Source organism: Canis lupus, chromosome 37 (genome assembly GCF_011100685.1).
Source record: "Canis lupus familiaris isolate Mischka breed German Shepherd chromosome 37, alternate assembly UU_Cfam_GSD_1.0, whole genome shotgun sequence".
Classification (NCBI taxonomy): domain Eukaryota; kingdom Metazoa; phylum Chordata; class Mammalia; order Carnivora; family Canidae; genus Canis; species Canis lupus.
Genome location: NC_049258.1, coordinates 5,596,964 through 5,608,519, shown reverse-complemented (window position 1 = coordinate 5,608,519; position 11,556 = coordinate 5,596,964). Strand labels below are relative to the sequence as shown.

Sequence of the window (11,556 nt, the reverse complement as noted above, 5' to 3'; positions counted from 1 at the left end):
AATAAAAAGTCAAATCTCTGCTCCCAAAGAGTTCATTGTTGTAATGAGGGAAGTGGACAAATCACCATCACAAGGTAGAGCAGTAGGCTAGGTAAGGAGGGAAACAGAGAACATGCTGTAAGGGAGAGAAGCTCACACCTGACTCGGTACCGACTCCAGAGATGCCCGAACCCTCTTGAAACACAGACCCAACACTAAGGGGGGTGCACTTAGTGAAGAAAATGGTGCGAAGGGCTCTTGAGGCCTGCAAGCATGGTGGTGGCGGAAGCCTAGGGTGCCTTTGGGAGGGGCCAGTATCTGAAGGGCCTTCCATCCCTTTTTAAAGGGATCAAGGTTAGTGAGTCACCAAAGGACCTCAAGCAAAGGGGTGACGGCACAGTTGCGTTTTAGAAAGAGCATCTTCAAGGGCAGATGAACTGGATTAAGGACCATAGCTCCTTCTGCTGATTTATGTTTTATGCTTTTACGCAACTTTGAAGAGAACAAAGCAATACCTAAGTTTCCTCAATGAAAGCAGACTGTTAGGATTCTGTATTGTTGCCCTTCAGCGGAAAATACTTTTGGTAGAGTTGCTATGAAGGAAATGTCATCTTAAGACCAATTATTATTCTCAAGTGAAATAATAGAGACCTGCTCTTAGGAGAGTGCCCATACACTCATAAAGACACAGACATCGTAGGTTTTCTCATAACCACTTTAGTCGTCATACGCACAAACTGCTCCATTATTTTAGATGACATAGTGATTGATTTTAGTGGAATTAGTTTTGCAATTGCTTGGAAATATAATCCACATCAGGTTATTTATCAGAACTTTTCAATTTTCTTTTAGTTGATTTTGTTTTAAAAGATCCTAGGGAAAAAGAAGAGGATAAAAAACCAGATGAACTTCCACCCCACCGTGCTGAGTAAGTGATCACGTTTCTGTAAGAATATTGATGATATGACTGTTTTGTGTATGTGTATATATTCATACACTGGTTATATTTCTCCTATAGATGCTTATAACTTAGGTACTTCATATATACAACTGCTTATTCTTATTATGTTTATGAATCTAAGCCCTGCTATGTTCTGTTTACAAATCCATGGGTAAATGGGTAGGCAGAGGGATGAATATGGACACCCGTGTGCTTAAAACAGAAGTGCACTGGTGAAAGAACTTGGTAGAGATCTTTGTATTTCCATGGCTACTAGTACAGGCTTCAGATGTAATAGGATATCAGAGCTTAATGGCAATTGGAATGCATAAAAACATGCTGGGGAACATTGCGGAAAATACGTATATATAGAATATATTCCAATTTATTAGATTAAAATATAGGACACATAATAGAAAAATACACTTGCTATATATTTCCCTAAGTAATTAACATTTAGGAATAAATCTCTTAAATAGTTTGAAGAATAGCGCTTCTATTTTTAGGATTTAGTAAACAATGCCGTGTTGCTTCTTTCATACTATTTAAAAGTGCCTCCGATCGTTTTCATATAATGGCAAGAAAAAATTATTCAGTCGTTTCCAACATATCTTATGTGGAGAACAGCTTTTCTCCTGGGAAGAGATAAAAATCATCTTTTTAATTGTAAAGGTGCTATGACTACGACTGAAAACTGAATTAAGCTTGCTATATAATAAAACAAGATTAAGTGTTTAAAGTCAGTGAAAATAAAAAAATTGTAGGCATCAAACGCAAATGTTTAAATATACTCTGAAAGATGAAAATGGCATATCTTTGCTGTATTAAGGACGATTGACTATTCAAGTCATAGGAGTCTTCAAATAAGGATGTTAGTGTTGGTGATGTTGGAAGTGTCCTTTACATATAAACAGAGGTTAAGTTGAAGGGAATTTCCGGAAGCAGAAAAAAAAAAAAAAAGAAAACCCAAAGCAGAAAAATTTAAACATTTTGTGTCTTGAAATGAAGTCTTTCAAGATATATATGAGAAAAAAGCTGGCTACTATTTCTATTCATCATTATTAGTTATTTGTGACCTTGGTTAAGTATTTAAAGGAAAAATAGTTACCGTATGTATTAAAGATTCTAGTCTATGGGATACCTGGTCGGCTCAGTTGGGAGAGCATATGACCCTTGATCCTTGGAGTCATGAGTTTGAGCCCCCAGGTTGAGTGTAGCGATTACTTAAATAAATAAAACTTGAAAAAGACTCAGGGACGCCTGGGTGGCTCAGTCGGTTGAGTGTCTGCCTTCGGCTCAGGTGATAATCTTGGGATCCTGGGATTGAGCTCCAAGCCGGGCTCCCGCTCAGCAGAGAGGCCACTTCTCTCTCTCTCTCCCTCTGACCCTCCCCCTGCTCTCTCTTAAATAAATAAAATCTTTAAAAAAAGATTCAAGTCTAATTTCATATGTTAATATTCTAAAATTATATGGCTTAGACTATAGAAAGTATGGCCTTTTTAATATATAATTATATGTTTTGCTATGACTGTAAGGGATACATAATACTTTTTATTAAAATGCAGCCATTATTGGGGCACTTTGATGGCTCGGTTGGTTCAGCGACCAGCTCTTGATTTGGGCTCAGATCAGGATCTCAGGCTTGTGAGATCGAGTCCTAAGTCGGGTTCAGGGCTGGGCATGGGGACTGCTTAAGGTGCTCTCTCTCCCTCTGCTCCCCCACCAATCTCTAAAGAAAAAAAAAAAGCATTATTACTCAAAAAGTATGCTAAAACAATACTTTGTTTTGATTTCTAAAGATAGCCGATTTTTTTCTTCGTTTTCAGAATGGAAATTCTTCCCAAACCTTGGAGGAAATCTTTTTTAGCTGCAAGCAATTATATTAAGGATCACTTGAACACACTGAACCCTACAATGTTGGCTGTGCTAGATTTGTGGCACAGTACTTATAAGTGAGTATCTCCGGCCTTACCGCGCTGCCTCTTAAAAGGGTTATAAGAGCTATTTCGTCACACCTTAATGATTTCTCTTACTGTTTTAACTGCAAATAAAAAAAATGACTACAAACTTACCATCAGTATGGTAACTGGTACTGGTTTTAAATCAGCAGCGTAGAGGTGCAGTAGAGCACGGACATTGCCTTTTACCTCTCGCCCAGTTACCTCTAACCCCCACCCCAGAGCCCACTACCGCACAGACTTTAAGGACTAGTCACAGTTTAGGGGCTGAATTGTCATGCTTTGTTTTAGATCCCACAAAACATTAGCCGCTCCAATCATCTGGATGGTGTAGAAGCCTAGAAGGTATCGCCTACCCGAATGGCATGACTGTTGGAGGTGATGCATCATCACCTCATAGACATTGTCACGGTGGGATGCACAGCCACAGGTGACACGTGCTTGGCACAGCTGGATGTGGATCCTGTTGGTTGGGGGGGGCGTGGAGCTGACCTGCTTGCTCCCAGGGCCGAGGACAGCTGGTCCCTGGGTTGAGAAGCTCCAGCTTCATGCTCCCTCCCTTGCACCGTGCCTTCTAGGGTGTCAGGGGGGTGTCCTAGCATATGCACCTGCGGGCACAGGCTTCCTAAAGGATGCAAAAGCAGTAGGATTTCCATAGATTGTTTCCTAGAGAAGGGCTCCTCTCAGGAACCTCAAAATCTGGATCAGACCTGCCTTAGGAGAGAGGAGACACCCAGTCTCTAAATAGTCTGGAGCCTTCCCTCCCAACTCCAACCTTTGCGACCCCCACGACTGCAGCCCCCCCCCCCCAAGCAGCCAGCCCTGCGGGGTCCCCGGGTCTTGGCTGCACCTGCTGTGTGGCAGGAGGGCATGGGAAGCGAGCACACTTTGCGGGGCCTCCTGAAACCATTCGACGGGAAGCCCGTCCTTAGACCTGAACTGTGCATAATTTTTATTGCAATTTTTATTGCATCCTCTGACCCCACAGAGTTGCATCCTGTCTGCTTTTTTCTTTTTTTTTGGGGGGGGGGGAAGAGGCAATTTTATTTTTTAATTTCATGCTTGAAATTCACAAATGTACATGAAGTACTATGTAAACTTTAGGATAGCATTATTTGACTTGAGCCATGTCACCTCATCTAAGTTTAACTGGAGAAACACAATTTAGCCACTCTGCTTTAAAATGTAAACCACCAAATTAGAATAGGGCACTTACAATCAGAATTTTTAAATTGAGTCTCCCATACAGATTTGTAATTTACTGTTGGATTAACTGTTATATTTATGTAAAACACCTTATCAAGATACTATGTAAGAAATTACATCTTTTGCATTAATGGTCCCCTGGGTTGCACTTGGACTAGTAACAAAAAATATATATACTGACATCATACACTAAACTATATTCATATTCTAGATTACAAAAATTACTGAAAGCCAGAATGAATCTTTAAGGTTGGAGGGACCCTTTAATAGTTTAATATTTGGGCTTAAGGAAGAAAAATTAAAATAGTCCCATACTGCATCTCACATCTCTTAAAAATAGGAAGTGTTTTAGCAGTTTAAAACCTTTAGTTATATAAAGCTTATTACACTAGGATTTATTTTATTATTTTTTTAATAATTTTTTTTATTGGTGTTCAATTTGCCAACGTACAGAATAACACCCAGTGCTCATCTCGTCAAGTGCCCACGTCATTACACTAGGATTTAATTCGAAATATAGTTTACAACCAGATCAATTATACATACACTGACACTTTAGCACGAGGACAAACTTTTAAAAACAAATTATTTTGGACCTTTAAAATCAGGTCATAGTATAAAAACAGAGTCCATGGTCTTACATTCAGCAAATTCATACTAAAATATTCTATTTTTGTAGGATAAATGCCAGCAAAACCTTACATATGCTACAAGTTTCTTACATAGATTTACATGGCTCTTTCCTAAGGTACTTAACTTAAAACTTTCACATTATACAGCTCCCCCCCCTTTTTTTAAATTTTTATTTATTTATGATAGAGACAGAGAGAGGGAGGCAGAGACACAGGCAGAGGGAGAAGCAGGCCCCATGCACCGGGAGCCCGACGGATTCAATCCCGGGTCTCCAGGATCGCGCCCTGGGCCAAAGGCAGGTGCCAAACCGCTGCGCCACCCAGGGATCCCCAGCTCCCCCCTTTTTAAAGTAAGCTTTGCAGGGAATGATTTGAGAGCAGATCACTGTCAGAATAGCTTATGCAGTGCTATAATACAAAAATGTATTTTGAAAGCTACTCAGTGATCACCAAATACTGTTTCTGTAAGAAATGGCTTTGGTGGTGCATTAGTTGGCAGACACCCACTGCATGAAAGAAACGGCCATTGGGGTGTATGGTCTCATCTAAATTCGATAGCCCCTACTGCCCTTTTCCACATTTCACCAGCATAGTTTACTAAAATGCAACTATTCTCGAAGAAAAATTCACATTTTCTTTTTGGCAGTGCATCAGGTTGTTGTCATATTACTGGCTTGGGCCTGTCTGCTTTTTAAAAATAAATTTTAATTAAACACGCGGCCATCTATGAAACTTTTATATAAGCATATAAATGTGATCATATATACTTTTTTGCCTGACTTCCACCCACCAGCCTTTCTCTTCCTCCTCGCTGCCCTCCTCTCCACCTGCCCAGCCAAAGACCCATGGCAACCATCCCGCGGGATAGCTTCCCTTATTTTATTTTGTGCTCATATGATCAGATACACACGTGCGCCTACACGTACACACGGCCTAAACGTGGCCTTTGTTGGTCAAACCACATACTGCTGGAAAGCATCGTTCTGCGTTCTGTTGTACGACGTGGATTTCTTTGCCCGCTGGAATTTGGCCTTTGGAATAGGAAGAGGCTATCTCCTTGCCCATGTTTTTCCCATTTCTTTTCTCTCGGGTATTCCTCTCCTGCCCAGCCCTGTGATTTGACTGTGCTTGCAGTCATGAGGTCATACATAGGATGACCTCACCTCCACAAAGGCTGTTTGCATGCAGGGGTACATTTTATCTTCACACCACCACCAGAGCTGTTTTCTTTTGTAACCATTAACCATTTTGTAACCTGGTAGATAGAACTACCAGGGCACACTGGTTGCTGGGGGGTGAGGCTGCAGTCCCTAGCATCATCCATAAAAGGCTTGACTTTGTTGGGCCCTGTCAGGAGGCAAGAGTCAAGAAAATGAGAGGAGAGAGGGGAAGAAAAAAGGGAATAAAGTCCAGATCAAAAACAGTAAATGAGGGATGTGTCCAGACTTGCTGTCCACGGTCATAGCGACGGAGGTATCAGTAGCAGCAACTGAAGCAAACCTCAAGGCATCTGGGGTGATGACAAATGGCATCTGGGTTGAAGACAAATGAGGAAGAAGCTTTGCAGTCTGCGGGGAGGAAGAGGACTCTGGCAACTTCATTGTTGCCCTTGCAGACACGAGTCGTTGCACAGCTGAGAGTCCTCCTCTCGGAGCAGGAGGCTGCATTGATCACCCAGGGCATCCTTCCTCCAGGCCACAGTCAGTTGGGCCTTAATCTCAGCAGCTCTTGAAGATAGAGAACATCCATGTGTGTGGCCGTGGGCTGGGGAAGGGTAATGAGAGAATCATCTGGATGGCTGTGAACGTGCACGGGTGTGGAGACCGAAAGGAATGTTTGTAGATGGGAGTGTGCAAGCCTGTGTCCTTCAGTGGGTAGATGCACACAACCCACTTCGTGTCCGAGCTGGCGTGTGTAACGCAGTCACAACCTACACACCACACAGGTATATTTGCTTGAAAAATAGTGTGTATATATGAAGACGTGTGTAGAGTGTATATGGACATATACGTGGACATTACCACAGGCCATGAATTAGAGTAGTTGAATGTAAGAGAAAGAGGTCTAAGAGAGTGAGGTTATGTTGCCCCCCCCCCCCATCCCCTGCCCCAGGCAGCCATCAGTCTGTTCTCCACATCCACGAGGTCAGTTTCCAGTATTTTAGATGGCACATATGAGGTCATCAAGTTATTTGTCTGTGTCTGGCTTATTTCACTTAGCATGATGCTTTCGGGGTCCATCCATGGTGTCTCAAATGGCAAGATTTCATTATTTTATGGCTGAATAATATTCCATGACATATACTTATGTATCACGATTTCCTTATCCATCAACGGACATTTAGATTGTTTCCCTGTTTTGACTATTATCAATAATGCAATAACATGAGTAATAAATATGTAAACCATGTATATTTAGTGTTTTCATTGTCTTCAGATAAATATCTGGAAGTAGAAGTGCTGATAATAATATGGTAGTCCTATTCTTTACTCTTTGAGGAGCCTCCGTATTGTTTTCCATAGTGGCTGCACCAATTTACATTTCCACAAACAGCGCACAAGGATTCTCTCTTGTCCACATTCTCGCCAACACTTATTTCTTACCTTTTTTTAATAGCCATCCTAGCAGGTGTGCGATGATAATCTCATTTTGGTTTGATTTGTATTTCCCTGATAATTAGTGATGTGAACATCTTTTCATATATACCTGTTGGCCATCTTTGTACCTTCTTGGAAAACTGTTGATTCAAATCCTCTGCCCACTTTTTAATCGGATTTTTTTTCTACTGAGTTGTACGTGTTCTTTATAAATTTTTAATATTAACCCCTTCTTAGTATATGATTTGCAAATATTTTCTCCCATTCAGTAAGTAGGATGCCTTTTCATTTTGTTAATGGTTGATTTGGCTGTGCAGAAGCATTTTAGTTTGATGTAGTCACACTTGTTTATTTTTTGCTTTTGGCATCAGATCCAAAAAAATCATTGCCAACACTCATGTCCAGGAGCTTACTGCCTATGTTTTCTTCTAGGACTTCTATGGTTTCAGGTCTTCTATTCAAGTCATTAATCCATTTTGAGTTAATTTTTGTGTGTGGTGTAAGATTAGGGTTCAGTTTCCTCTTTTCCATGTGCTCGTCCAGTATTCCCAACAGAAAATTCTTTTATTAATTTTTTTAAGTAGGCTCCACACCCAGTGTGGAGCCCCCAACAGAAACGTCTTAAATGTGTAAACCATGTATATAACAAAGATCCATAGCATTGTAGTCAGAAAAGAAGTTGAATGGAAAGCTGTTGACTAGAGTAAGCACTGTGTTTTCTTAAACAAAACAAAACAAAACAAAAAAACCCAAGACAACAACAAAACCAGACAGGATCATAAGATTGTGATACAATAGGTCTTAATTAAGTGTGAGGTCTCCCCCACCCCACAGCGCCCTAAAATGCAAGATTGCTTTCTTTTTAGAGTGGGTACAATTTTTGTTTTAGGAGTAGCGAGGCTTCCAAGCTTTGAGATTTATCTTTTCCTATTGCAATTGTTCCAACTTGAAAGCAAAAATCTATCTAAATTATCTATCAAATCCGTTATTTCGATTTTGTTCTACTTCACAAGAATGCTTCATAATTTATACTGTGTCCTTATCAAATCTAATTACATTAGTTAAAAAATTAAAATTATTTTTAAAATTTCATGTTCTTAAATATTTAATTTTATTAAATAAGCATTTTAATGATATAACCTAGGAATATCATATTTTCGAGGAGACCAGTTAACAAAAAGATTAAAAGCAAAGAAATCTCCTGCCTTAATTATTGCTTATTTTTTTATGTCTTGCAGAAAACTACGTTTAGTTGATATAGAAGAGTTTCATAACCGCCAGGATGCATTAGAGCTGTCAGCATTTCACACCATTGTCATGAAACACATGGAATCTGCTAAAGAGACTCTACTTAAAATGTAAAGTTTTGAAATTTCATGGAGGAAAACACAATTTTAAAAATGTTCTTGTGGGGAACTATATTTTAGCTGCATTTAGAAAATCCTATTTTATTTTATTTTTAAAGAAAATCCTATTTTAATAAGTTTGTAATTATTTCTGTTCAAGAATTAAGTATAATATCTTTAACGGAGTTGGTCTGTATGGCCTATCCGAATGTTCTACACAGCGTAGATTGTGCAGGAACTAAAATAATTATAGTGTTTTTTTTTTTTTTCCTCTCAATGTCTGGTTTCTACTTTTCTAAGAGTGGGGTTGGATACTGTTGGGAGAATGATCATCAACTTATCCATTTATTAGATATTTGACATCTAGTAATACATTTAAGGCACTATACCTCTCTCATTTTGCTTTTGGATGGGGGATGAAGAATAGTTAAAGCACAATTGGGGTGATCTATATTCTTTAAAGGAGTTTACAATTGCACTGAGAGGTTAGACTTATCAAATGGTAGTTAAACGTCTCAGATTGATCCTTAAAAATGGAATAGCCACACTTGATAATTATTGATGTAGGTACCAGACAATATGCTCTGAAACAATACAGGAAAACTTTCTCTATCATGGGTTATTATAAATAGGACATTAAAATGAGCTCAAATCGCAGGTAACAGAGGTCATGTAACTCCAGCATGGCTTCATGTTTTCCAAAAGTTGGAGATACATCTTCATAGTTTAAGGCTGAATCTTTCCTTTATCTTTTTTTCTTCTCCATTATGTCAGAATCAAATTCTTTTTCTGACATTACTTGAAAGAGCTTTAGAATTTCCTTTAATTCTAGTATTTAGTTAACATAAACAAATAGATGAGGGGGATAGAATGAAACCCCATAACTAATTACAGGGAAGAAAATGACCTCTTAAAGACAGAATACAAATAAATTTTCTTGATCTATAACCTCAGGGTTATACCCCAGGAATATATTACCACTGTAAATTTTGGTCAATTGGGCATCACGGGTGCAGAGTAGAGGTCAAACCTTTATTGAAAAGTTTTGCTGAGAGTTGTAAATTGATTAGCTGTGGCTCTTGATGCTTCCTGATTGATTCTAGGGGAAGAACACTGTGTCTATACTTCCAGTAGTGAACCAGAATGTGTTTATCATGGCTAAAAGACCGCAGATCAGCTCCTCACAGTGGGGAAAGGATTAGTAAATGGTTATGGTATCTGCCCCAAACCCAAATACCCTCTCTCCGTAATCACCCTCCGCATCGACTCAGCAGTTGCTATGGTTTATCACCCCTGCATTCTGGAAATCTGTTTTCTAGGTTCCATGTTCTTACCATCCCCAAGAGTGGGGGCCTCTCAAGTGTTTGCTCCTTTGTCTTCTTTACTTACACTCATGACAATGTCATGATCTCCACTGTCTTTTCTGTCTCAAGGTCTTACGTTTTTTTGAGCTCTAGGCCCTTGTTACTAATTTCATACTGCATATCTCCAGTTGAATGCCACCTGAATATCAGCATCTCTCTTCCTGTTCTGGACCATTCCCAGGCTAAGCTGAAAAAACTTTGTGACTTTTTCTGTTTGTTGTCATCTACATCTTGACCACCCTTAGCCTGTCGCTAGCCATAATCAGTAGATTGCTAACTATTTTTTAAAATTGAGATATAACTTACTTACCATAAAATTCACCACTTTCTTGTGTACATTTCAGTGGCTTATGTTTTGCGATAATCATCACTAATTCTATCACCGCCCAAAAGAAACACTTTCTCTGTTATCAGACACTCCTGATTCCCCCTCCCACGTGCCCTGACAATCACTAACATACTTTCCGTACCCATTCTGAATGTTTCATCTCAGAGGGATTACATAATATGTATACATTTATGTCTATCTTCTTACACTAAGGACAATGTTCTCAAGGTTCATCCATGTTATAGCCTGTATCAGTACTTTATTCCTTCTCATGGCCAAATATTTCATCATATGGAGCTAACATATTTTGCTTATCCGTTCACCAGTAGCTGGACATTTGTGTTGTTGCTACTCTTTGCCTATTAGGAATAATGCATAGTGCAATGAACATCGGTATGAACGTGTGTTTTCAGTCCTCCTGGGTATATATCTAGGAGTAGAATTGTTGGGTTATGTAATAGCTCCGTGTTTGACTTTTTGAGGAACTACCATATTTGTTCCCTAAAAGGTCTGTAAGATTTTACGTTCCTATCAACAATATATGACGGTTCCACTTTCTCTACATCCTGTTTGTACTTGTTATTGTCCATCTTTCTGATTATATACAGTCATCCTAGTAGAGGTGAAGTTCTATCTTATTGTGGGCTTGATTTGCATTTCTCTAATGACTATGTTGAGCATCTTTTTATATGCTTATTCATGTATTTGTCTTATTTGGATGTGTCTATTCAGATAGTTGCTTACTTTGTATTGATTAGTATTTTTATTTTTGAATCGTAAGAGTTTTTTATATATTCTGGATACTAAACCTTCAGTACATGATTTACAAGTATTTCTCTCATTATGTGGTTGATCCTTTCATTTGCTTGATAGGCACAGATTTGAGGCACAAAAAAATTTTTTTAAAAAAATAAGCTGCATGCCCAATATGAAGCCCAATATGGGGCTTGAGCTCATGACCCTGAGATCAAGACCTGAGCTGAGATCAAGAGTTGGACAGTAAAAAAAAAAAAAAAAAAACCAGAGAGAGAGAGAGAGAGTTGGATACTTAACTGAGTAACCCAGGCACCCTGAGACACAAATATTTTTTTAATTTTGATAAAGTCTGTTTTTTTTTTTTTTTGTACATTGATCTTATATCCTGCAACCTTGCTAAACTTGTTTATTAGCACCAATAGTTTTTGTGTGTGTGTGTGTGTGTGTGTG

The 11,556-nt window shown here is 39.0% G+C and overlaps 1 protein-coding gene across 1 annotated transcript in view; it reads left to right on the top strand.

The window, feature by feature from the left end:
- DNAH7 (dynein axonemal heavy chain 7) overlaps positions 1–11,556 on the top strand; it is a 240,346-nt gene that overhangs the window by 29,135 nt on the left and 199,655 nt on the right. Inside the window, exons 8-10 of the mRNA XM_038585215.1 lie at positions 832–907; positions 2,746–2,871; positions 8,551–8,670. Coding sequence (XP_038441143.1) covers positions 832–907; positions 2,746–2,871; positions 8,551–8,670 — 322 coding nt within the window. The remainder of the gene's footprint in view (positions 1–831; positions 908–2,745; positions 2,872–8,550; positions 8,671–11,556) is intronic.